At 39.1% G+C, this 27993-nt stretch overlaps 2 protein-coding genes across 4 annotated transcripts; both read left to right on the forward strand.

Moving 5' to 3' along the window:
* The first annotated feature begins 3742 nt into the window (after positions 1–3742).
* Positions 3743–7834, forward strand: atp5mc3a (ATP synthase membrane subunit c locus 3a). Of its 2 annotated transcripts, none has more exons than XM_056754877.1 (5): positions 3743–3816; positions 4006–4080; positions 4786–4860; positions 5173–5363; positions 7276–7834. In XM_056754877.1, exons 2-5 carry the CDS (start codon positions 4042–4044, stop codon positions 7388–7390), a joined length of 420 nt encoding a protein of 139 aa, XP_056610855.1. In that variant the 5' UTR covers positions 3743–3816; positions 4006–4041; the 3' UTR covers positions 7391–7834. The 2 variants fall into 2 exon arrangements, with proteins under 2 accessions (XP_056610855.1, XP_056610854.1); XM_056754876.1 differs by having other exon boundaries at positions 3761–3878.
* Positions 7835–8122: 288 nt separating this feature from the next.
* On the forward strand, positions 8123–26444 carry atf2 (activating transcription factor 2). 2 transcript variants are annotated; one of them, XM_056755392.1, is made up of 12 exons: positions 8123–8170; positions 8901–8970; positions 9088–9184; positions 9262–9380; positions 10290–10400; positions 11592–11770; positions 12408–12519; positions 13309–13395; positions 16681–16848; positions 18120–18326; positions 20011–20116; positions 24532–26444. In XM_056755392.1, exons 2-12 carry the CDS (start codon positions 8923–8925, stop codon positions 24753–24755), a joined length of 1458 nt encoding a protein of 485 aa, XP_056611370.1. In that variant the 5' UTR covers positions 8123–8170; positions 8901–8922; the 3' UTR covers positions 24756–26444. The 2 variants fall into 2 exon arrangements, with proteins under 2 accessions (XP_056611370.1, XP_056611369.1); XM_056755391.1 differs by lacking the exon at positions 8123–8170 and adding an exon at positions 8265–8293.
* The last annotated feature ends 1549 nt before the right edge of the window (positions 26445–27993 follow it).

Genomic DNA, 27993 nt, shown 5'->3' on the forward strand with positions numbered 1-27993 from the left:
GAATCATAAAGTCTGTGGTATGTGTAGGTGCCCTTATGCCAACTTATGCCGCACAACAAAATATCCTCTAATCACTACAAGTAAATCACATTTTAAATATGAAAATCATTGTTTGTGTAGTGAGACAAGCTTTGTTAAACACAATAGTAACTCAGGAACTTATAGAACACATACAAATAATGACTTCCACAATGGCCAATAATAGAGAGATTCCAGTTTTTGGCTTTTTACAAAGTAAAAGCTATACATGTGTTACTAGGTGTACTAGTTAAAAGGTGTGGCATATTGTTAATGCATATTGTCCATTCAATTGAAAAAAAAAGAATAGATTGACCCAGCAGAGATCAGTGCTGTTATAGATCAGCAGACGATCAATGTTGAGAATACTAATGACCTTCAGATCTCTGAATGACTTCAAACAGGATGGAATCATGTCTAGTAAGACCACATGGTATAGGTGAAAAAGCCAGCTGGACCACACACACACACACACACATTTTAGCTACCTGAATAAGAACATGTCATAGACTTCTTTTGTATTCAATAAATATGGTGTATTTGTGAAAGTGATCTTGACACATCTGTTTCATGATACTTGTTAATGTATTGTTAATAGTATTACATTTTAATGTCAGTTTAATAAAATTATATTGTAAAATAATTCAAAGGTAAACCATTTAAAAAAAATACCAATTTTCAAGATAAATGGTCTCTATTTGGAAAAGGAAGGAATTTGATTACACTTAAAGGGAAAATGTCATAGCTACTTCTGGTGCAATTCTTTCATAAATCTAATAATTACCATTTTTAATGTTAAGATCACATAAATAATGTGTGAATTGTTGTTTAGAGCTACTACTGCACTGTGACATTCTTTCAAACAGGATATTAAAAACCCGGCTTAAATAGCTGTTGGGAAATTGATTCTCCAATAGACCGCACAGCTCAACTGGCCTCAACAGAAAAGGGTTGTGTTGTATAAATATGTGTTTTATTGGGAATGTTTGTGTGTAGCCCAATCTGCATGTGCTGTCTGCATATATTGATGTAGCACGTGCTTGTGTGTCTGTGTCTCTGTTGCTGTTGCTGTGCTGTCAGTGTACTGAATGCCTCTCACAGCTTGTCAAAGGTGTTGACCAGAACCTGCGCGAGGCGTTTTCCTCTCCAACAACTCCACAACACACACACACACCGCTCCATAGGTGCGTACATGTCTGACAGGATGTGGTGCTGGCACAAATTGTAATTCATAAAGGTTAAGGGGGTCAATGCCTTTTATCAGCCGCCCGTGTGAGTGTGTGCCGTCTGATGAGGGCCGCATGCAAATACACCCACTCAAGATGTTCCACTCGCCGAGGGGGAAGGGAAGAGTAGTAAAGACAGTCAAGCATGTGAATGAGGCGGAGGAGTGCTGAGGCGATCATAAAACACTGAAAATAAAGACACAGAAGAAGGAAAAAATGATAAAGAGGGTAAACAGAGAATAAATGAATAGCGAAAGTGGTACTGACTGCAAGTGTGGCGATTAAACGTCATATTGTTCCCAGGTGTGTGATCCGTCTGATAGACGACCTCGTATAGCACTTTTCTGTACATTGTTGGGTGGTGATTTGCATGCATTCTTTTAATGCAACATAAACAAATCAATTGAACACATATAATCCTAATAAAAACAGAATGGAATATTATCTCATGTTTAGGAAATTATCGTGCTGCATGTACAAAAAACAGCAATATGGATTTTCATGTTACATTGTAGCAAATGGATCTATGAGTGTTGTTACTTTGCATTTTTATATGCAGAAAATAAAGGTAAAGTTGTGTTCACTGCATTGCAGGATAAAGTGTCTGTCTGTAGTCTATAGTACAGTCTACATTTTTCACAGATAATAGGAGTGATGTGTTTGTATGATATTGTGAAATTAGTTTATGCAGTGCATTTATTATGGCTGATGTGCCTGGGCAACAACAGGCCACTAGAGGCACATCAGGCTCACTGACCCCCTCTGGTGGACAGGGGACACAGTGAGCGTCTACTGGACTGCCAAGCTCTCTAAAGAACATTTCTGTATAGAAAAGCACAATCTGTGCTATACTATATGCGACTGTACTCACATAGAGATTATAGTGAAGGTTCTTGCACTTGCTATCATTACATTGTGTCATCCACATGATTATTAAAATATGAATGACGTGCAATGCCTCTGTTTTAGCCCATAACACAATTTCTTATTTCACCCATGATTGTACATATTAAATACATAATTGATTTCACAATGTAAATAATTATAGCACATTTTACTTTACATAAAAGAGGTCCTGGCATTCAAGGTATACATTTTGGTATGTGTTCCCTAACACAGTGCTCTAACAACTAGGCAACAGAACAGGAGATGAGATATGAAACAGCTTTCTTGTTTGACAACTTTGTTCGGCTAGAGTGCTTCTGTTCATCCTGAAAAATGGTCAGGATGTAGTCCTACAGAGCACCTCTCCGACAATCATCACTCTTTAATGATTGCCTCTTTTTATTGGAAGGCGGGACTTTGATAGAACAACCTTCCTTCACTAGAGGGGTAACCTCATAAAAATCTGGGTTTACAGTAATTTGGTAGTCAAGTTAATGGGCACGTTGGCTACAGGCTTGCTCATGTAACACCCAGATATGTCAAGGCCTTCAGTGGAGTGGATTCTGACCTTTGGAGTCGACTCTCGAATTGAAGAATCGATTCTTTTTGGAATCAAGTACCAAGTCGGCTACCCTATGACTTTTTTATGTGTGGAGTTAGGAAGTATTTAATGCAGGATTTTTTATTATTTTCAAGATACTGCAATTTTACCTGTTGTGTGTGCGTGCGTGTGAAGTATCCCTATGTAAGATATAATAAATAAGTGGTTTTGGATGTGTTCTGGACACTCGACTAGCATGTTTTAAGTATGTGTCAGAGGTCTTTGGCCTGTATTAGTAGGACTGATTCTGTAGCCTACGAGTATGGAGAGACAGAGCCTCTAACACCCGAGACACCGGCTACTCATCAGGACTCATGCTAGGGTCCTCATTACCTGAACCTTTGCACACCCCACAGAACCCACTGGCAATTCATCATATTCAACCTGACAAATACTGCATGTGATATAGCACAACTTTATGTGGAAGCTCAGTGAAAGCCCTTCTGGAAGAACCTCACTGACACAGATAGCTATATTAAATTATCCGTATGTGTATGGTTGAGTCAAATTGTAGAACTGATATTTTTATTCATTGAACAGTAACATAAGCTTTGTGTTTGTGAATGCTTTTAGATTCCTAGTATCTAAAATACAGTCCTAAGAATTAGGTCATTAATACAAGCAATTATAAAAACTGCATAAAAACTATGAAAAAAACATATATTTGCTTTTTTATCCAAAAATATGTAATCACCTTGTGATTTCTGTTATGTTTTATTAACAATACAGTGATACAAACATTTATCAACGTAAAAAGTCATGTGATCAATTCGTAATGGTATATTTTACATTACGTTATCCTATCAAAATACGTTAAGCAATTTCAATTATTTTCTATAAGCTGCAGCAACTTATCATTAATCATAATTTCAAAAGGTAAGTTTAAATAAAATAGCTTGTAATTATACTATCAAAAGTATGTTTACAGTGATAATCGAAAGCGTTCTGTGTAAATTGTTTTTGTACGTTGTCAAATAAAGCTCGATTGAAATAACCTTGTAGTGACGTCATGCTCACATCCGGGATTTTACGGGCACGCTTTTGTGCGCAGGCGCAGCTTTATTAGTGTTACGACCTCTGCCTTCGGTGAGTGGAACAGGGACGTTAGATTTACATTCAACAGCTAAATTAGACTTCATCCACTTTCTGTAAGAACTCAGCGTTTCGCTTTTTGTTTTGAACAATGTTTGAAGAATTACGTTACACGGCGATAGCGCTGTTTTCCGGAAGCTATTAATCTAATTTCTATTCTGACCTCCTATTTTCTCTTTGCAGAAATCCCGAGCCGCTCAAAATCAGCCAAACCTCAAAATGTTCACCTGTGCAAAGTTCGTGTCCACACCCGCCCTGGTGAGTGCTTTTAAAATCAGTCGTTTTCTGCTGTTCGCTCTGTAAAGCGCTCGTGTTGGGCCTGCAGGATGAACTTCATTCATTTCAGCACAGATCTTAAGCGGTTAACGTTTAATGTCACGTGCATTAGACGTTTGACCTTTGGTTTAAGTTGTCGGGAGATGGTTTAGTTCAGGTCAAAAGCTGTTGCATTATCTGTTGCTGCAGTTGTAATTTATAATGGACGCCACTCAACCAACTTTGCGTACAGTAAACTGAGTAAAGTGCACTAGTCCATGGAGTCGAATAAGTTTTGACAGTTTAACATTAGTTGGCCAAAAGCAAGGTGCAGCCCCTCCACACAGTGACCTGCTGTGTGTCTTTATCAAGGTTTCCATGTAATGTGTGTTTTGTGGCATTTAAACTCATGACCTTTCAGCTCTCTGCCAAGTGGTATGATAAGTAGGCTACAAGTGTCTGCCATCTTTTTTTATGTCCTGTGTTTACTTCTTTGCCATGTGCACTGCATTTGTTAACCTTGATTATTAACACCAAAGAGTGTTGTAAGTTTTAATGTAGCTATCCAGCAGAAAGACTTAGAATACACACTTTAGAGAAGATGTTGTGAAAAGGTCTTTTTCTCCAAATGTTGTACTTGTTTTTGCTAGATGTGTAGGTGATGCTATAATACCATCATAACAGTGGTTGTGTTTTTGTGTTCTAAAGGTGCGTGCGAGCTCCCGAGCCCTTTACAGGCCAGTCTCTGCTGCTGTACTGTCCAGACCAGAGGTCAAACCAGAGGTGAGCATCAGACTTTCTTTTTGGCTGTCAGTCCTTCAGTTTATCCTACAACATTTACTTGGAGGACTTTGGGTCATAGCTTGTAGATAGACAAGAATAATTGATCTTAGCCTTGATAGAAATGGCAATCTCTGATTTTTGGGCCATTGTTGGATACATTTTTGTTTCTTTTAGACAATGCAGTGTTGCAAGAGCAATAATGATGTGTCACTTAGTTTCATAAAGTTATTTCATATTGGTCAGTTTGATGTACAGTAGTTGTTGTTGATGGAGAGAAGCGGGGTCATGTAAAGTCCTCTGTTTGAACTTTAGGTCAGTGCTGCTGTCCTGCCTCAGTTGCCCTTCACTCAGGTGGTCCTCAGAAACTTCCAGACCAGTGCTGTGAGCCGTGACATTGACACGGCTGCTAAGTTCATCGGAGCAGGAGCTGCCACTGTGGGAGTGGCTGGATCCGGTGCTGGAATTGGAACGGTGTTTGGAAGCCTTATCATTGGATATGCTAGGTAAATGTCACACTCTTCTGGATCAGCATCTATGTTTTACTACTTTTAACCAAAATCTAATATTGCTGTGATGTCTGATTTATTTGCTGTCGGACAGTAGAAATGTGTCCAGACAGACACGGATCTTGTTTATACGAGATATGTTTACAGAATGTTTTTTATGATTTATCATGTAAACTGTTGTCCCCTCTGTAAACTGTTACTAATGGCGCATTTCCACTGCATTGTACTGTCAGGTTTAATATGACTTGGCGCAGTACTGCTCACTTCACTTTGGATCAGTTTGCTTTTCCACAGCAGTTTAGTAGCGCTTCAAAGTGGTTGGGGATTGTTAACTTATCGTCATAGTAATGGCTGATATGATTAGGAAATATGGTTGACGATTTATTGTCTAATAAATCATTGCTTTAACGATTATGGCGATTAATTGTCTGTTTTAGGGCATTTACATTTAATTCGAATTCATTTTTAATTCAGCTTTGAAACGACCGTATGTGACCCTGGATCACAGAACCAGTCCTACGTAGCACAGGAACATTTTTAGTAAAAGACTTAAATACATTGTATTGGTCTAAATGATCAATTTTTCTTTTATGGCAAAAATCATTAGTATATTAAGTAAAGTGATTAAAAAAAAGTTCTTTTGTAAATTTCCTCCTTTAAATATGTAAAAAAATATTTTTGTAAATGGATGGCCTGCCATGGTGATTAACAACTTCAAAGGCAATGAATATTTGGATTTTTTTGGATATCTCAGCCAGATATTGTCATAATCTCACAACTCATACATCAATAGACAGATTATTTATTCAAATATTTCAAAATATATTCATAAAAAAAAAAAAACTCTGAAAAAATGGGGTCATCATATTTTAAAGGTCTAAGCTTTTACATGTCAATAATACAGCCAGCAAATACATGTTAAAGAAGTTTAAGCCGGAGTGAATTGAAGCCCGGATAAAAATGCTATCAGTCATAGAAAAGCTTCGGGTCCGTTTTTGTCTCACTTGCAAGACTACAATTAAATTTTACTTTATGTTAATTAAATTATGGTAGGCTGGTTTTCACATTGAGAGTATCTTAAATAATATTAAATTGTACTATAGGTTGTTTTATAGGTATATGCTTTAAAATAAAATAAAAATGAAGTGATTGTTGGTAAATACAACCAGTATTATCATACTTTAGTTACAAAATATACACTAAAATATCTAATATGCAGGCACTGGAGCTCCCCCTTATGTCTTCTATAAAGATGTGCAATAATTGCGATGATTTGACACAATTTCGATGAGACGATTATTAATAATTGTGATCGCCGAAGTCATAGTTGTGCCACATCTACTGCCGTAGCATCATTGTGAACGCGACATAAACACACACATAACACAGGAGTAATGGAGCATATCGATGCCGGATGGCAGCAAAACAAAGTACTGCTAAAATACCAGACAGTTTTGTAAAATAACAGCAAAAAGCACACAACGATCATTTGGTTGCTCGACGGCGCACAAAGTAAAACTATTATTACATGTACAAAAGGACCATGTCAGAAAGTTCAGCTCATGCTTGGCTCAGATTGTGACTGATGATGATTTGTTTTAACACGACCTTTAAAAAGTTCATCATTATAATAAAAAAATTAACACGGAAATGTGAGAGCCTTTTTTTCCAGTTTTTGGGGCACTAATGATAACCTGGTGCTTGTATGTTTTATGGTAAATCATATCCTTGTGCCTCTTTGGCTGTTAATGTTCGACAATGAAAACAAATGATGGAATTGAACTTGTAAATCTATAACAGTTGTGTAATTACCACTGTAGCATTACAAATACTGTCTAAGTCATACTACTCCGTCCATTTAAAAATGTATGAAAATAATTTGTTTTATGGTGTGTTTCTTTTCTTGCAGGAACCCGTCTCTAAAGCAGCAACTCTTCTCATATGCCATCCTGGGGTTTGCTCTGTCTGAAGCTATGGGGCTCTTCTGTTTGATGGTTGCTTTCTTGATTCTGTTCGCCATGTAAAAATCTGCTAGTCGTGTATTGCTTTAAGTACAGTCGTGACTACATATTTAGCCGTTTATACCAAAATGTCTGCTGTTGGTCTCCGTGAAAGATTAAAAATTACAATGTCGACTAGGTGAAAAATCATTTAACAATTAAAAAATTGTTTAACTGTTTAAACCTTAAATCGTGTCTAAGCCCATTGTATTATAGAGGCAACCGCTCCACTGGTGCTACTGAAACCAACATGAAATTCACTATTGAATGAAGAACTTTAGCACTTCTCTGTACATCAGGATTGGGGAAATTTAGTGCTGTGTATGTGTAGACTTTATGGGTCCTCTCGGATGTTTTCAGAGGTAAAACTGCTGGTCGACAGTATGACTGTAAATGTATTCCAATTGGTTGAAATTGCTTTTGTAAATTGCATTGAATAAATTCAGATCCCAGTTTACCGTAAGACAATGGTGTCTGTGTTTTTTGTTTTCTTGGTCTGATATCTTCCAGTAGATTCCATAACGCCATAGGCCTATGAACAAGTTACTGTACATAATCAGAAATAGTTAAGTTCAAAACTAAAATGTTTTGTTTTAAAAATTTCAACTTTATAAGTGAACATTAATGCGTGTCAATTTTCTTCGACAGAAAAGCAACAAATACATCCATTGCGTTTGAAGGGGTCAACAAAGTACCACTCTCTCGTTTTTTTGCACTAATGTCTCGCGAGAGTTTTGCCTCACAGATCTCGCGATAGTTGTATTAAGTGGGCTTTAAATTGGCTCTGAAGGGTTCAGCCCGCGGGTGAGTAAGCGTATCAATACACAATATTTATGTACAAACTCTTAGTTGTAAATGAGCATTTAGTTGGTAGGCCGAGGACGCACCGAATCCAACATAATAAAAGCGCTTCATGATACATAAACGGTCTGTCGGCATGTCTTTGTTGGGTAGCGACGGGTGAATAGCATGCTAGCAGCTAGCCGAGGTCCCATTTAAATGAATAGAAAGAGAGGCTAACGGCGCTAGCAGTGCTTAGCCTGCTGACACTGATGTAAACAAGATGTTTTGTACTGATGCAGTCCCAGTGTCACTTGCAATGTTCGTGTAATCTGAGGGAATGCTTGTCTGTGCATTTTACTTCAAGTTTGTCTTAATGAAAATACAGATTTACATAGTAATTGAATGACATTCAGGGGAGAATGTGACAATAGGTTGAGCGGATTGAACAGCATCCTCACCCTTAGTCATGTCATTTATTATTATGTGAAAGTACAATGAATCTATTGAAAAATGAACTTACAAAATATTACACAACAATTTCTAGGCAATAAAGTGACATTCGCATTTCACTACAGCATACGAATGATTCTGTTATTAACATACAGACTGCAATGGAGTTCTTCATGTTATATACATTAGGCTATATAGAGAGAGATGCTTCTGTCGTTAATTTAACCAACATTGAGACAGTATGTTATTATTGGATTATCAAAATGTTCCAGCTTTGGTTTAACTTTTCTGTTCCTATCAGGTGGCAGACTGAAGCTGTGAATATGAGTGATGATAAACCATTTCTCTGCACTGCTCCTGGCTGTGGACAGGCATGTGAAATACCTTGTGTTCCTGAACAATGATATTTAGATCTGATCAGATTTACTTGTTGCTTTTTCTGATTAATGATTCTATACTACATCTTTAATTGTCCGTCTTGTAAACAGCGATTCACAAATGAAGACCACCTGGCAGTGCATAAACACAAACATGAGATGACCCTGAGGTTTGGTCCAGCACGCAATGACACTGTCATCATCGCTGGTAAGCCTAAAAATAATCATTTTTTTTTTCTCAAAACAAGAATAAACTGAACTATTTATTTTGTGCCGCTGTTACAGACCAGACACCAACACCGACCCGCTTCCTCAAGAACTGCGAGGAGGTCGGGCTGTTCAATGAGCTCACCAGCCCGTTTGAGCATGACTTTAAAAAGGCCACAGAGGATGACATTAAAAAGGTAAACGGTTAGGCATTGTAAAACAGTTCCGTGAAGTCAACATGAAATTAAAATGAATGTCTTTTAAAAAGTTGCATTAAGTTATATAAGTACATTCAGCTGGCTCCCTGCCCTGCTTTATTTTGCAATAAAAAAACTTGGATGTACATCATCCTTTTTATTATATGGCTAATGTATTTGTTTAAAATACTTTTCAAATATCAAGGAGTGTTGCATTAAACATAAACTTAATAGTGTTTAATATGATTTGCAATACCCCGATTAGGGGTGTGTTATCAGTATTAGCTGGGAACCTTGAAATGCTACTAACTATATATACACACCCATTAAGATTTTTTGCACATAGCACCAGTGCAAGAGAGGTTTAAAGTTTTGTAGCAAAGGCCAAACAGTTGTAGCACAAGCTATCATCTTAAAAAACACAGGTGCAGGTCATCACATAAATAGACATGTAGCAAGTAAAAACGACATTGAAGTTATACAAATGGATAAATGTTTTTTTCTCAAATTCGCGTTCTGTATTTTCAATGCTTTACTATAAAGTAGTAAATACTTTTGTCCATAAAAATACTGTAGTAAAATACAGTATTTACTTCATTAGACTGCAGTAAAATTCTTGTGTACTGTAATATATTTGCTCCATATAGTAAATCAAGTAAAAAATAACAAAATTTTGATTATTTGATGAACCTTTCCTTTAAAGAGTACATAACATGTGATCATGAAAATGACATTTCATGCAGTGTTTAATGTTGCGGCTCTGTCTAATGCACCTGCCAAACTGTATCGCATGTGTGCTACACTATTCATTCATGCTTAGCACAGATATATTTTTTTCATAGCATGTAGAGCCCTGACACCTCACACGGCAGAAAAAACGAAACTAAACATGATTTCTTCAAATTGCAGCTGCCTCTGGACTTGTCTCCTCTTGCCACTCCTGTTGTTCGTAACAAAATTGAGGTGCCACAGAGAGTCAGTCCGCTCCCTCACCCTGAGTCTACTACCACTGATGACAAGGTGAGACTCGGGTCTGCCCTATTGAATCCTATGAGCACTGGCAGAAAGGAATTAGTTTTTAATTTAGAGAGGGATCTTTATTTAAATCAGAATGCATTACAGTAACAACACTGTAAATCCACAGCACAACAGTGATCTTAGGCTCTTGTTGTCTAGAATTATGATGTCAGCTGTTTATTCTGTTCTTGGTGGCCACTACCTGTGATTCTAAATGTTACCTTTGTGTTAGCAGCCCAGATTCATGTAACAGCCGATTATTCTCAGTCAGTATCTGTGAAACTGAAACTGGTTTGAAAACTTGCAGCATACTGAACTGTTCTCATAAAACCCAGTACCTAAATATTGTATTAGATATTTCTCGAACAAAAGCAACACAATTTATATCAAAATATAATCATTTTAACTATGGCCGTTTCTCAATATGTGTTATTTAGCAGTCTTGTTTTTTCGTGTTGTCGCTCTGCGTCATCAATAACCGTCAAAGTCCGGTTTCAGTACTCGAGAACAGAGAACGCATGAAAGTAGTTGGATGTGTTCTCGATATCAAGGATGCATCGAATGCAGCCTTGCGCGCATACAGAACCCGTTGAAATTCCCAGAAGTCACTGCGACGTGTCCATCCAAGTTCGTTCTTCCGAGGCTGCCTCGCAAAACCGATCTCCACGAGAACACAAGTCCGTTCTTTGCGTTCTTGAAATTGAGAAACGGCCTATATCTCTGTTCCAAAATCCAGTAAGTTGCCTCGCTATGTAAATAGACAGCAACCTACTTAGTGATTAATATAAAATGGACAGGTACTCCAAAATCCACACAAGTTTTGGAAAAATTATGGTTTTTTTAGTTGGAGTTACTGTGTGTGTACTGAGTGAAATATTGTCTTTGAGGTCTTGCATGAAAATTGTATTTTTCTTCGTTGCAGTGCATTCTGGGATTGCTTTGTCTGTGATGGATATCTTAATGGCTTAGTTTCTCTGCTTATTGTGTACGGAGCGGTCTACACAATAGGTGCCTGTGTGTGATCACAGCTGTTTGTAGGTTTTGGAACAGAGAATATGTCTTGAACCAGCTGTAGGGCTTCTTAAATATACAGGTCTCTATTGGTGTGAGGCTCTTCTTTTCTCAGGAAGAGTTGAGTTAGATTAGTGCTGTGTGAGCGGTTGATGCAGCTTGGCTCTCGTGTGGTGTTTTCAGGAGGTTTCTTTGCAGCCGACCTCTCTGCCTCCATCCACTATAGTTCGTCCTGCTTCCCTGCAAGTTCCCAATGTACTTCTGGCCAGCTCTGACGCTGGTGTTGTTATTCAGCAAGCTCTCCCATCTCCAACATCTAGCTCTGTTATAACCCAGGTCCCATCCTCTAGTAGGCCGATAGTGTAAGTAACTTCTGAACGTGACTTATTTTGCTTCTCTCTCAGTTTACCATCATTTTCTTCTACATGACTCATTTGGCGTTTTCGTTTGTGTCACTCATTTACTTGGAGAATTTATGACTTCATTTCAGTTCCTTGTGATCCGTATTATCTTTCTTTCACATCAAATAATTTTTTTAAGTGCTCAACCAGTAGAGGTTTTTTGTTCAAGCCTTTTGTTTTGTTTTATGCACCAGACAATTTGTTTTACAAAATGTTGTTTTTGATTTTTTGTTTTGTTGAATACTTAAAAGTCAACATGAAAATACAATGGTAGTCAAAACTGCCCCAGAACTGTTTGTCCTACATTCTTCAAAACACAACAAAAAATGATAAAGTAAATTTTTCTACTATAGGAGTCAATGGGGGTCTAGATCTGCTTGGTTATAAGCATTCTTCCAAATATCTTTCTCTGTGTTATTCAGAACAAAGAAATGTATTATTTGCAAATTCAGCTTCATGTTGACTTTAAAGTGTGATATGTTGCTTGTTTTTGTATTTCCAATTATTTTGAATGATATGATACATTGTTGGAGCTCAATAAATCTAGTGTTATTTTACATTTGTTTTGAATCATGTGTGTGTGTTCTTCTGTCCTCAGTCCGGTGTCAGGCACGATTCCGGTTCTTCTGCAGCTGCCTAATGGTCAGACCATGCCAGTCGCCATCCCAGCCACCATCGCCAGCTCCAGCGTCCGCATACCCACTGCTCCTGTGAGTGTCCTGCACACAAACTCCTCTCTCACCTGCATGTGTTCATAAAGCTTCCATACTAAGACATTACATGAAGGTCTTGAACCAATAATGGATTTAAACAACAGTGTGTTTCAATTACAAAAATATTATATTATTCATATATTTTTTTAACGTCTCCACCATCTTGAATGGATGCATTTTTTATACTGAGCTCATGGCAGCGCATTCTGGGATTGCATTTTCCACAAAATATAAATACTGGCTACTGCAAATATAAGAAGTACTTATATTTGTGAAATGTAGCTCCACCTTTTAGAGCAACCTTCATATAATCCAGATTAGAGCAATGTATTCATCTTGAAGGTTCTATCTGAAACATGGCTGCAGTTTGCTCTGTATATGTTCCTAGATGTTGTTGAGTTTTATAAAGAAGCGGTGCTTGTCTTTTATGATGTCCCTGTATGAGGATTAAAGGGATACTTCACCTAAATATGAAAACTCTGTCATCATTTACTCACATTTGAATTGTTCCAAATCTGTATGAATTTCTTTATTCTGATGAACACAAAGATATTTAGAAGAATGCGTATAACTAAACAGATCTTGCCCCCTATTGAGTAGGAAAACATTTAAAAAATGTTGACTACCGTTGTTTTTTTCCTACTATGGGAGTCAATGAAGGGGCACAATCTGTCTGGGGCAGTTTTGTGTTTCTTGTTGATTTCATTTGTCTTTTACATTTAGCATGAGAGTCACAAATATTGATCATTTACTGTTCTAACTGCTTCTGTATTTATGTGATTTCAGCTGGTCAGACCAGTCACCATAGTGCCTAGCGTCCCTGGAATCCCTGGCCCCTCCTCTCCGAAGCCTGTCCAATCAGAAGCCAAGATGGTAAATCTCTAACATTAAATATGAATTCACATGTGCCTCGTAGTATGTTTGAGTTCAAACTGATTTTTCTCTAGTCCAGAGGAGCTGGAGGGTTTACAATCCACAACAATGCCCCAAAAATAGATCTTTACAACATTGCAAATTGTAGTTCAATTATAATGGCACTAGAGGGCCTCTGTCTGGATCGTGTGTGTGTGTGTGTGTGTGAGTGTGTGTCCAATGCAACCCTACATTTACAGACAGATTCATACATTAAAACATTTATTTTTATCGATTTTGAAAATGAGGATTTTTCTAATTATTGGAATGGTTATTTCCTCTGGTCTGATAACCTGTAATTCTGCCACCTCTCTCTGAAAGCTCAGTGTGACTTAATGTTCCGCCCACGGTATTATCAGATTTGTAACATGTCTTGAGTAAGTGGCCAATCAATACTGGGCTTTTTATCAGTGAGGGGGAAGTGGGAGAAATGAAGGGAGAGTATATACTTGCAAAAGTAAATTTAACATAGGTGGTAAACAAAACGTTTTATTCTATTACACACCAATTATAACCTGCTTGTGATTATTTTAAAGCCTTATTTTGTCGGCGGCAGCTAACAAGTTTCTTTGGCAGGGACATCAGACGCCATCGCGCATATGAAGCTCACTAATAATGCGACTTGGGCACAAATCTCTTGATTAATTCACAGAGTAATTACTTACCAGGGAACACATTTGAAAGAGTTGTTGGAGGCTTTGTGGTGGCGATATCGAACAACCTTAAGTGTAGTGTGTTTATAGTGTTAGCTTTTCACTGCTGCCGTTGTATTTTGGCTTCAAAAGTAACAAATGTTGTGTTAATTTGTAATGATTATCGTGACAGACAAAACGTCTAAAACATCATAAACCTTTTTTAATCACAAATCTTATTTTTTAAATTCATAAGCTTTCAGTCGAGGGAACGAGCGCGGCCCTACTTCCGGGTTAGCCTACAAAAACAGCCTCTCTATTATTTGTCAGTAGGAGCTTCTTTTACTTATAATAAAATAATGTGTTGTTTTTCCATATTGCTGAGATAATTATAAAATGTGAATTCATTAAACATGTTTCATTAAAGATTTAAAATATGTTTTTTGTTGGTAGTTTGACACTAACATTTTACGACATACACTGCATCATTGTAAATTATCTAACTTTTTAAAAATAAATATATAAAATATAGTATCTGATTTACCTTGTATTTAGATAAACAACATTTTCTGAAAGCTTCACATTTCCATTTCTTGAAACAAACATTTTCCAAGCTCTGAAGTGGCCATGAACTGCTGCATGCATTAAAACAATAGAAGCGCCCTTTCTCTCACACTCAGAGCACATGATCATACATCTACACACATAAAAGACAATCACACACATACAAGACTCCCACACTTCACACAAAACCTCAAGTCATCAGAAAACATCTAATGAGCCCTCATCACGCAAACACCCCCATCCCTCTCTCTCTCTTTCTCGCTCTCTCTCTCTCGCTCGCTCTCTCTCTCGCTCGCTCCCCAGCTACACAGACACGGCACTTTACAAGGACTGATGATGCTGCAAAGAGCACAATAATGATAATTAACTTGCTGAATTTAGAAGATTATGCTGTTAATTAGTTGCAAAATAAAGATAAGTAATAAAGGAGCAGATGGTTGATAAAAACCCTCGAGATGGAGGGCTACTGCTCTGATGGGGCTGAGACGGCAGATATGAAATATGAATCTGACTGGCCCCGCACACATCCTTCACAGACCCTCCGTCTATCTCTCTCTCTCTTATTCTTTCTCGCATGCCCTGTATGAATGCTTTCATGTGAATAATTCCCTTCTAGTGATGCAGAAACGTGGAGTTGGAGAATCGTATTACTCTATACACTAATTTGCTAGACACATTGGTCTGGTAAAATAAAGCTCTTTTCTTGTTTCTCCATAGAATGGAATATCTGCGTATCGTTGTGGCCGTAGTTACACACCCCGCCTGCTATGGAGGTGTTTGTTATCTTGTTGTTAGTATCTGCAAAACAATTTAATTGAGCTGTTTATTGTTAAATTGATATGAAAAAGAGCATGAATATGGTTCTTCCTTATTATTTAGTGAAAGCCAGTGTGGAAAACACTAGTATTTTTATATGTTGCAATGAACATTCTGAATCAGAATGTAAAGTCTTTTCAAACAAGCAACGTTCATATAAAGTTATAAATTGAATATCATAACGATGCCGAAGAACTTGCTGTATATTATTATGTTTATGTCTTCAAGCGTTGTCATTATTGGGGGATGCTGATAGTGAGCGGTGCTCAGCGATGAGGTCTCCGTGCTGCATGTGCTACAGTACGCCAGGGAAAGGCAGATTTAACAAGAGACGAGAGAAAATCACAGACGTCTCCAGGGAACAGGGAATTAGCCACGACAGCTCTTCCTCCTGTGGAAGAGCTCTGAGGGAAGCATCTGTTTAAAGCTGTGATGAATATGTTGTTTTAATCCTTGCCTCTGGTTTTCTGCGGAAGTTAATTATTCTAATCTTCAGTCCTCGCGTCTTTCTAATGTAGTTTAGCCTCCTGATCCCTGAGAGAGCGAGAGAGCGCCGCGCTTTTCTCGTTTCACTGCAGTTCTCCTGCAGGTTTACAAAAGTGCTGAAAAGAGGAAGATTTGACAGTTAAATGCGCGGCACATAGACAGATTTTTTACTTACGGCGTAACGTCTGGTGCACATCGCAGATTATAAGAACAGCCGGTTTTACAGGAACGGCCCGCTTGACTTTCGGCTGACCAGCTTGAGTTTGGTATGAATGTTAATGTGTCGTTTAGAGTCGGGTGGATGTAAAATCAGACGTAATGCAGATTATGCAAGTGTGCGTTTGACAAAAGGTTTGAATAGATTTTGAAGATATTACACTGCAAACATGAACAACATTTAAAAAAAGCAAATAGTTTCACACAAGCTTGCTTGTGTCTGCCTCGTACTTTTTAACCAGACGTGTGTTTTCTGGCATACGGATGAAACTTGTGCACCCTGACTCCTGAAAAAATGTCAAGCCAGCCAATCACATTGTTTGTGCTGTCTTTCCATGCAGTGTTTTTTAATGATCCATTGGGCTTTCCATCGGAGATTTGATTTTGTGTGAATAAAACAATGAAAGAGATGATTTGGTGGCTTATGTGTGTGGATTTCACTGATTTGATTCAAATGCGGACATGACAGATTGCTAATCCATACATTTCAAGTGTTCATGTTTGGCTTCGCTCCTGTCTTTCTCATCTACAGAAGCTAAAGGCGGCTCTCAGTCAACAACTCCCTCAGGTAACCAATGGAGATGCAGGTGACATCCAGAGCAGTTCAGCCAGCCAAACTCCTCCCCCAGACCCGCCTCCACCAGAGGAGCCCCGCCCACAGTCACTACAGCAACCAGCTACATCTACTACAGAAACTCCTGTATGTATTGGGAGGATGTGCAGAGTTTAATATTCACCGGCAAATGTTTTTCAAAAGGAACACTAGGCTATTTAGGCATTAAATATAAATTAAGCGTTATATATGATTTATATAACTTTATTGCAATCTGTGTCTTTTGCCTCTGTGTCGCAAAAAGTAAACTCTCTCTGAGTTGTTTGAAACATAAAATCGAGTTGATGTGTAAGGAATAATTGACATGGGGCTGTCGATTTCTTAGAAACACACCCCGAGATGGGGATGCTTTATTTTCTAAGAATTCAATAATACTGGAGTCAATTATTCCACTTATACCACGTTGATCTGATGTTTGCTGTCAAGACATTTTTAAGGTATTTATCCTGTAATCCGCTAATTTCTAATAGGATGCTAACTTAATAGAACTAATTTCTTAAGTATCTCTTCTCAATTTGTTGAGCCTGTATGCAGTTATCAGAGAGCGAGAGGAAGACAGACAGCACAGCCCATATGGTTTGCCCTTACCTTCGAAATACGCTTTTGTTATTCATCTGGTCTGTACGGCATGACATTCGTCAGCCAATCAGAGTGAAGCATTCCACAGCCCCGTGGTATAAGAAATGATAAGCTACAGCTCAAAATAAATATCATAATGTGAACCGGGTCCATTTTCAACCCTGACTTTTTATGCATTTGCTCAATAGCTGATTTTTGTTGATTTTTAACTAGAGATGCACAGAATTGTGCAGAGTGACAACCACCGATACCGATTCTGAAGGTTAAATGAATATTTCCTAACTTTCTGAAAGTTATTAATTCAACTTATAATATTGAACATCAAACTGGTGATGTTTCTTAAAGGAGTAGTTCACTTTAACAGTTGCCCCCATTGACTTTCCATAGTAGGAATAAAAATGACTATGGAAAGTGAATGGGGTAAATATTAACGTGACATACTCCTTTAATATTTTCAGAGCACAAATTCATTGCATTTTTCTGTCGTCTTTTAATTGACAGGATATATCAACCCTGATCATCGGCAGCATTTAAATTATGGGCTTATAAATGCTTTTATCGTACGATAACGATTATTGGCCGATATATCGGTGCATTATTATTCTTAATCCAAAATAATTACGAATTGCAGTTTTAACATGTTTTATTTAGCTGTGGTAGTTTCTTGTTGCGAATATATTTATTATTACTGTTGTATCCGTTAGACTTGTTTGTGAGTTACTTATTCGTGTAATTTTAATACCTTTATTTTTGCACATGTTTGTTTGATTGGCGTGTAGGTGTCTCCAGCCCCACCAGCACAGCACACGACCAGTACAGGCGGTCGGCGGCGGCGAACCACCAGCGATGACCCCGACGAGAAAAGACGGAAGTTTCTGGAAAGAAACCGGGCCGCCGCATCTCGCTGCAGGCAGAAGAGGAAAGTCTGGGTGCAAAATCTGGAGAAGAAAGCCGATGACATGAGCTCCATGAACGGGCAGCTACAGGTACACACCTAAGAGATGCAAAGTCACCCGACTCGAGCGCCTGTCACGTGCACATCTGATAGCGAGACAAAGACTGTGATGAAGTCATTAATAGAAATTAAGAAGTGCGTTTGCATGACAGCCACACCGTGTTCGTTGGAGTCCCGCACATGGATATGGCCCTGTCAATAAAGACGTTTCCTCCAGATGTCATCGGCACACAAGCGTGTCGTCTCTTCTGTCGGAGCGTTCACGAGCTGCCCCGGAACTCTCTCAGGGAAAGCCGTCTTGTTCTCAACCCCCGGTTTGTAGCAGGCAATTAGGATCCGCCACTGACAAGTTCGAAACAGTTCACGTACCCGTTGTCTCTGCTGATAACGGAGAGTGCGGCTCGGCGTCGGCACGTTCCAGACAATTTAATGAGATGTGCCACTGTTGATTTGCGCGCCGTCTTTTTTATTTGTTCATTTAAACAAAGCGCGACGGTTTAGCGCGGGGGTGGGGCCGTTCGTTTGTGGCTTATGTGAACGGATAAACTAACATAAAACAGATGGAGAGCTGAAGAAGGCTGTTGGGTGGATACCAGAACGTTTGAGACCGAGAGGAAGCGCGACAGTGTGTTTGGTTTTTAATACGAAGGCATTTATCAGCGCTGATGGGCTGGTGTAATGGTCCCTCTATGCCCCGTTGGCCCAGCTGATCAGAGCGTCGAGCTCTAATGATGCTCAATTACGTTAACATCATCCTTAACAGGGTTTTTAATGAGGTGACAGGGTTTGCCGACCAGCACACGGCAACACTCGGGCCAAACATCCCCCCTGTGCCGTCTTTATGGACATGGCCGCTCTGTGATAACATTAAACACTTTAATGGGCTGAAAGGGCTCGCTCTTCTTCATCTGCCGTGTTTCTGAAAGCAGGAGATGGGAATATTCAGATTCATCCGATTTTATAGTTTTTTTTATTATTGAATAGCAGGGCGAGAGCACCTGTATGTCGGTTGCCATTGAAACTTACCCAAAATGTTAAGTGCTGTCTCAAAGCGTCTGGTAAATAAATGTAAATTAAAATTCACAAGCAGCTGTTTACTGTAAATATGCATTTCAAAATTACAGCCGCCTTTGGTCAAGAGGTTCAGATGGACACAGTGAATTTTAATGGCATGTGGAATACCAAGGACCAGAAAAAGCGAGAGAGAGCTGCTTTGTGGTCATAATGGACGATGGCAGTGTGCATTTCGTCGACGCGGACCTCGGTGTCAGAGCATCTGTGTTTAAATCTGCTTCTCTGCTGGTCACCCTGCCAATTCTGCCACGATGAAACAGATGGAATGAAATAAACTGGCACGCTTTTAGACTGCTACATTAAATGTCGGCCACGTTTGTGAGGAACGGAGGAAGCGGTTAAATGTGAGGCGGGGTGTTGCGGCCTCTCCCTGTTTCTCTGTTAAGTCACCTTCACTGTTAAACAGTCTGTCTTTAGCACACGCAGAACAGCGCGGCCCCATGGGAGTCCTAACGGCAGCCGTGAGTAAATCTCACCAGAATGGGCGACAGCGTTTGGCGGGAGGGATGGGGGCTTCTCTCTGTTTCTCTCTCCTGGGAGTCTGCCATTAAGCATCTATAATTGTGTCCCAAAAAAATGAAGAGTTAAGGATTCCTCGCTGTGACAGATAACATGTTTCTTTCTCTTTTCTTTGTGTCAAGAATGAAGTGACTCTTCTGAGGAATGAAGTTGCTCAGCTGAAACAGCTTTTGTTGGCACATAAGGACTGTCCTGTGACACTCCTACAGAAGAAATCAGGATACCAGCGTGAGTACCACACCACCACGATACTTGCCCTCGTGCCGTTCTAGATAGGTATGACACAAAGAATCTTTTTTTTGTAAAACAACGTCATGTCTTACATGGGACCCATGCTCCGTGAAGCACACCCTTTCACAATCCAAAAGACTCCAGTGGGTGAGCAAACATTTTCTCTCACTAAATATGTTTGTGAGAGAATCTTTTTTAGTATTATATACACAAAATAAGCACATTTTATAGTGATATTAAGGTATGGTTACAAGTCAATATCTTACTGGCTCTTTCGTGTCTCGTGACTAGTTGTCATATGATTTTGTTATTAATTGGGTAGTCATATACCCTTACCTCTGGGATGGCATGAGTTACTTGGGAAAACAAGTCTTCGTAATCTTCTATATATTTTTTTTTCTGGCTGTGGACATTTATTTTAGTTGTTGTAACCACGTCCATGTGGATAATGAAAACCGTGAGCCATCTATATTTTTGATGAAATGAAATGATTGGTTGATAGTGTTTTTATGCTGTTCCTGACATGTTTAACAGGATGATTTATGTGTCAAAATTTAATACTTTTAATACAGGGGGTCAGTGGTGTGTTTACTACATGAGCAAGTATCACTAGTATCCTAGACTAGCACGGCCCACTTTCCATTTAAATCCTTATGGACACAATGAAATTCTTCTCTACATTATTTTCCACTGAATATTGTGTTTTACGTCAAGTCGAATACATTGCAAATTACTTTAAACTCATTTGTAGCCGGAGATTGATTTCAGTGTTCACGTAATTTTTCGTATTTGTATGATGTTTGGTTGAGCCGGCTGTCGATCTTTCTATGAAGATAAGCTCAAATCTCTGGACTGTCTGGTCTGCTTAATGGGCTGTGAAAGTTTTTTTTGGCAATTTATTTTTTGACTATAACAGATGAGCGTTATTCCTAATGAGTGTTCCATAGGGTATTTGATGAAATGCGAAGAGCGAAATATGAACTAGCCCTGTGTGCAAAATAACATAGATTCATCTCTTCCCATTATTACTGTAGAACGACCACGGACTCGTATATTTGCTCACCAGTGATGCTCCAAAACAAAATGATCCCTGCTGTATATGGCGTCGTCCTCTTTAAGATGAGTGATAAAGAGGCATTCAGAAACGGGGGCTGCTTCAGTTACACGTGCGTCTTCGGCCGTTATGCCTTAATGACGCCTTGTGAAATGTGCAGATCTGCGGCTCGGCTGCCATATGCAGCCACTTCATATCAATTAGCTGTTGTCACGGGGATGGAGGAGCGTTTGTCGTGTGCGTGCGCATCTGCTGGCAGATCTTCCGCGGCCTTCAGCAGACACTAAAACGAAATGGTTGCCCATACCGCTTTGATGGTGTGTAAGCCCTTTGTTGTAGATAACTTTGGCCACTTTGATTTCACGCTGCTGCCGGTACGTCGCCGATTTTGCGCACGCCGTCATTCCGTAAGCCACCACTGACTTGTATTGACAATGATTGCCTTCAAAATGAGTGTATTATAGCCGGGAGCCTGACAGAAGCGCAGTTTCGAAACTGGGATGCGGCGCTTCAGCCGCGCAGTTCATTATGCGATGGCATTGTTAAGCAGCTTGACTGACAGGTCTCATGCATATTATGGGCGGATGAGATTGGTTTGTCGGGGAGCGGCTTCATTTACAGTCATCTGGTAGGTCTTTGAGAGGCAGATGAGAGTGCGGAGATGATCGAAACCATTCCTCAATCCTGTTTACGCCGCAGATGTCACAGAGCAGCGTGAGGGGTCATATATTAGTCTCCGGAGCAAATGGGACGCTCGGAAGAACGCCGTTCGGTCTTTGCCGGATTTGTAAATAACGTCAGAGGGTTCTACATTCATCGCGGGACAGAGAGCGGCAGATGGTCATCGCCTGTCAGAGAGCGTTCTTAATACGATGAAAAAGTGCAGTCTGAGTGACGTGTTGGAGCACCTTCGGTTCCCTAACGCTTGAGTCCGGTTCCCAGACTACTGTGATGCTGTCTGGATTAAATGTAAAGCTCTGTATCTGTTTCTGTCTGCCTGAAACATAATCTATGCAAGTGCTTTACAAAATACTTCCACCTAACCTTAAAAACTGTATTAGGGTCCGTTCAAATTTAGCCTCTTTTGTGCATGCAAATTCGTTATTTCAAATGTAGACACGCGGCAAGCGTAGGGCGACGCATGTCACAACTCACATGTTCTTTTTTCTATCCACGTCGTCGCCGCATCGAAAATATTTCAACTCAGAATGCCACACGTGTACTACAGATCATGTGACAAGAAATAACCAATCAGCTTCACCTTTTGTGGAGTAATATAGACAAGCTCAGCAAAGATGGGTACACAGATGATAATTGCTTGGCATCTGCAAACAACAGGAAAGCGCAAGCTCCAAAAAGTTTTGGAACGAAGGAGAAAACAGTGCAGCTTGTGTTATCCACTTGGATTTAGATGCGAAATGTGAATGGCCCCTTATGCACTACATTTTGTAATAGGGATGCAACGAAAGGAAAATTCTTGGCCAATGCAGAATAAAAAGTGAAACACTTTTCCTATTTCTTCTATTTATTTAACTGATGGATTTACTATTGCATAAACTGAATGGTGAAAATGTGCTTTTTAAATTTTGTCTTGCTTTTCAATATAATACAATATAACGTAAAATAAAATTTAGCAAAACTAGTAGGCTAAATAAAAAAAATCACTTCTTGAATAGCCTATATAAATATTTAATAGGCCTTTAACTAACAGCTGAAGGAATGTACTGTACTCTGTACCCCTACAACAAAACACTTAATTAAAAACTGTCATTCAACATTATAAGATAAAAATATGAATACTCGAAAGCTGTTCGATTATTATAGGCTACACTGCAAAATGATTTAAAGAAAAAAAAACATCCATGCAATTCTGACTGACAACCATTTCAGTTCACGTCTCTCATCCAAACTCCGCCCACAAAAGGTCAATCACCAAACATGCCTTTTATGCTATTTTCGGCTGAATATGTTCGGTCACTGAACATGCGGTGCATGTCTACTTTGTAAAGAAACACTATGTACCTGCGTACATATACATTTCGCTACAGAGCGTAATACACATGATTTTTTTATAAATGTAAGTTTTTTTAGTTTACACAGAGATGACAACAGTACCGGTTTCAAAAACTTCGGCATTAGAAGGGTTGTCGAATTGTCCCCTAAGTCACAGCGTGTTCATACTTGACGTGATGTGATCGTCGGCAGCGACAAGCATCTGATCCACACTGAACACAAAACTGCGCCGTGAGGATTGTAAAGCTGACATGGACTCCATCTTATTTGCATGGAAGAGTGCTCATGCAGCGTAGAGTATGTCCAACATGACCACACTTTCCTCGCATTGGCCAAACATTGCGTACATGTTAAGCATGTTTTTTGGAATCTCTCGAGTAGCACTGCCTCCATAGCAGGTGGGAATACTTACCCGAGCTGCCCCACAAACAAGACAGGCCATGCTTCAGTTTGGCATTGCATGAGCCCCATCTGCTCGGAGTGGAGATGATCTGAGAGGAGGTGAGCAGAGATTCAGTGCAGGATAATATATCAACCCCTTTTCGGTTTAATACCATTAGGGGTGATTACATAAGCCTGAATACAGAGACGCCGAGAGAAAAAACACTTCAGATTTATGGCGTGTTCGACCTCACGCGTGCGGGGCAGGGGAGAGTGTATACAACCCTGTGGCATACACGTGTAGCTCAATCGCAGCCCAGTCGATTCAGATGCAAACCGCACGCACAATGGAATAGCCCTGCGTTAATTACCAAGTGCCATTTCAGCGGCGTTCGCTTCATTAGCCATATTAATTATCACGCCAGTCTGCGTTTCGCTATGAGTCAGAGCGAGAACGGGCCTTTCTCGTTCCCTTCCTCATCAGGAGCCAATTAATGCAATGCAACTGCAGAACAGCTGGTGGCATTTGGACCGCGCATCTCTCGCGCTCTCCTGTGTGTGTATCATTAAAGTCAGGTGCAGTAATTATCTGTCGCTGCAGTAGTTGGCATGAACGAAAGGGGATCAGAGGGAGGGGTGCAGGAGTCTGGCCGCATGCTATAGCCTCTAATACACCCTGATGATGTTGGTTTAAAATGACATTGTAACTTTAATTAAAGGTTACGAAGCAAACACGGGGATTAATAAAAGACAAAGCGTTAGGCTTGCAGCCAGAGCTGAAAAAGTTCAACCGTTTGCATGGTCAGAACTGAACCTTCTCTAAAGGGGTCACACACAGAAGCGTTGCGTCTCGCCAAATAAAAGCGTACTTGATAAAGATCATACGTTCGTGTTCACAAGTTTTCCTGTTTGAGTCTCGCTGTGTCTGTTGATGTTTCAGTCGCTTCTGTGCTTTGTGTTGCAGAGCCAGATAAGGAGGACAGCTGCGGGGAGATGTCTGTTCCCAGCAGCCCACAGAACGAGGCCATTCAGCACAGCTCCATCAGCACATCCAACGGCGTCAGCTTGTCCACGGCAACCGCGGCAGCGCTCGCATCCGGCCCCGCTCTGGAGCCCAGCACAGAGGAAGAGGAGGAGCCACAAGTGGGCGGGGCTTCCGCCGCTCACACCCAGTCTTCAGGAAGCTGATCGGTCATTGTAATTCTTGACAGCCGTGTTTTGTCTGGAGAACGATCTGGTTTCCCCTAATTTGATCTGAGCTCTTTTTAATCCAGTGCAATTTTTACAAAGTGAGAAGACCGTAGTGGATCAAAGAACTGATCATGGGAGATCACTACTGATTGTTTAATTGTGTTTCTATGTGTGTGTGTGTATTTATAGAGCGCTGAATGAAGAATTGTCTAGTTTGAATGTGTCCTGAATATTATTGAGAAAACATGGACTTAAAAAAGCACTATCAGAGGCTTAAAGATGGAAAAACTGGTCACTTTAATTTCTTTGCCTTTTATATTTTGCACATGAGGAGAGAGATGAGAGGTTGTTTTTTTATTTGCTTGCTGACATTTGAGCACTTCCAGCAGCTTTTAGGAGTAGCTTTACAAACTGATCCGAACTGACCATCAGTCTTGAAACCGAAACCTGCCGTTGTGTGAAACTTCTGGATGACGTTTTTGGGAACATTTTTACACCGTTAAAATGAAGATTCGTTTCTTGGACAGTGGACTTTTCAAACGCTTTTTTCTCTGTGTGCTATAAGTTATTTATTGCAAGTTTCAGTTTGTATTCATTTTTTCTTTTATATTTACATTTTATGTGAAACTAGTAAAATATTTCCAGATACTGGAAGCTTATTTGATAAGAGGCTTTATGCTTTTATTTAAATGTGGTTTCCATTCCGCTTGCTTATAAAGTGGCTGACTTTGTATTTGCGGTTTTTGATTCTTACAAACATGGAGAGAAAAGAAAAACATTTTTAGTTCTTTCTGATTACAACGTAGTTATTGAAGCATTGTAAATGCCATTACTGATGGAATTATTGTGTGTGATCTCTACTGGTACTATGTTGTCTTCGGATCATAACAACAAAGTCAAAAGGATAAAAAAAATCACCTGAACAGACTTTTAAAGCTCTCCCAACCTTTAGAGCGGTTTGAAGATCTGTCTTTAGAATAAAAATCTAAACAGAATCTAGAGCTTCTCCTTGTAAGATTTCTTTGTAAGTTAAACTTTGATAAGTCACTATTGTGAAAAATGTAAGACTTTTGCGTCCACTTCTCTCTTTCTTAAATGTTTTGGCTTACTACTGTGTAGTTCTACAAGACTTTTCTGCATTTTTCGCTATTTAAAACTTATTTTTGTTTTCAGAGGTTAATTTATATGACAGTTGTTATGTGCTAACCTGCATAATTCTAAGAGAATAAGAACAATGTTTCAACCAATGTCTCTGTTGGGTTATTGCAGTTCAGCATCTTGTTACTCTTAGAGTTTAAGCCAGAACATGGCAGCTTTACTACAGGGTTATGATCTTAACTCTGGGTCCACCTCGACGATGTGATCATTTAATTATTGTGTTATTATTGGCGGTAAACTTATAACTTGTAAAAGCTATGTATAAAATATACAAATGACTAAAATGTTGTAATAAATTTTTTCATAGCTCTTTAAAAGTTACTCAGGGTGTGTGATCATTTTCTCTGTTTTTTGTTTTCGTGTGTAAATCCTGCCATCTTGTGGAGGAGCCTGAGAAGATTGTTCTTCATGGAACTATCCTGTTATTGACTGATTCCCTTTTAACTTATGTCATAAATGTGCACAACCTATTCAAGTAAAATGAATGGATATTTTTATTTTTTGAAGATTTTAAACAGACCAAAGTGTATTTTTATTAACACGCTTCAGGATTAAATTAGCATACATATTAATGAAATGAAGAAAAATAATGCTTATCTGTTGTTAGGTTTTATTCTAAACTATTTAAAGAACATTCATTTACATTGTGTTATATATTTAATTGTGTAATATATTTGGTTATTTTGTATCTTTCTATCACTGGATGAAAACATGATTTCCAAAATAAAGCAAGATTGTGTGAATTGTGACAAAACAATGCAAAACTATATATTAACATCAATTTATACTTGTACTCTTGATCTGGTTTGTCGAACACGATCTTAGCCACCACTCAGAAGCATATTGTCTCCTCAGGCGAACTTTGCTCACACATTATAAAAACAGTCTGTTAAACTGTGTTTGTGGTTATAGCCCCTAATCTCGTCTGCTACATAGCAAAATTGCAACCTTTGAATACTTCAAGTGCCCAGAGTTACACTTTTTTTGTCTGTTTGAGTTTTAGGCTGCGTTCAAATACCCACTTGTGATCTTTGCACTTGACTACTTTCATGACGTGTTTCCTGTTTTTGGCCCAAGTGTTAGTGGGCGTGATTTTTCCAAGTGAGCATGTAGTATTTCTATTCTAACCCGAGAGGACACACTAGGAACTGCAAACATTTTACATTATTATTAGTTAATTAATGTGTTTTTTCTTATTATGTGATAAAAAGCAGTGTTACAAAATTCATAACCCTGGAGTTTCCACTGATAAAATTAAGTTTTACGACATTACATGTAATGTGTAATTATATAGTCAATTCAGATTATTTTTTATAGCGCCCTTTTTGTAGGCAATTGTATCAAAGCAGCTGTACCCCAAACCCCCCACCCAAAAATAAAACATGTTAGCCAAACATAGAATAAATAGATAACCTTAAAAAGTAATTAATAACTTTGAAAGGTTTCAGCAACATCTTCGCAGTTTGCATCTACAAACAGTGTTTCCAAGAACTAATCACTTATTGACCTTATTTGAGCATTTATGATTACAGACCTGATGAAATTTAGCTGTTCGATGAAAATCACTGCTGGTGTGTAGTTTTAAGGGGTCCAGTTCACTCACTACAACGTTGTTTTGTTCTCTGCAAACAGAAACACAAAAATAATTTAGTATAAAAAAATTATAGAACTTAAGATAACTTTATTGTGCATTTGGGTGAATTGTTTTAATATAATACTTCATACGACAGCTCAGAGAGTAGAGATGTGAAGCAGACCTGAAGCGCTTAGCTTGTCAGAGGCTACGTGATGACGTCGCTGATATGCAAATTAGCATGTGGCGACATTTAGCGGCTTTTCGGGGAGGCCTACGCTACTTTCCATTGAAAAGAGTTGGCAACACTTGTTGGAAGTAGTATTCAAGATAGCATGGGTTTAGTGTGGGTAAAGGGCACTGCACTTTTGCATTTTTAAGACATTGGCCAAGACCGCAAGGGGGTATAAGGACGCAGCCTCAAACTGTGACCCAAATGACGTACTATACACTACGCACTTAAACTCATCACTATGCACTCTACCATCTAGTATATGAATTTCA

The sequence above is a fragment of the Triplophysa dalaica genome, chromosome 8, assembly GCF_015846415.1.
Source record: "Triplophysa dalaica isolate WHDGS20190420 chromosome 8, ASM1584641v1, whole genome shotgun sequence".
Classification (NCBI taxonomy): domain Eukaryota; kingdom Metazoa; phylum Chordata; class Actinopteri; order Cypriniformes; family Nemacheilidae; genus Triplophysa; species Triplophysa dalaica.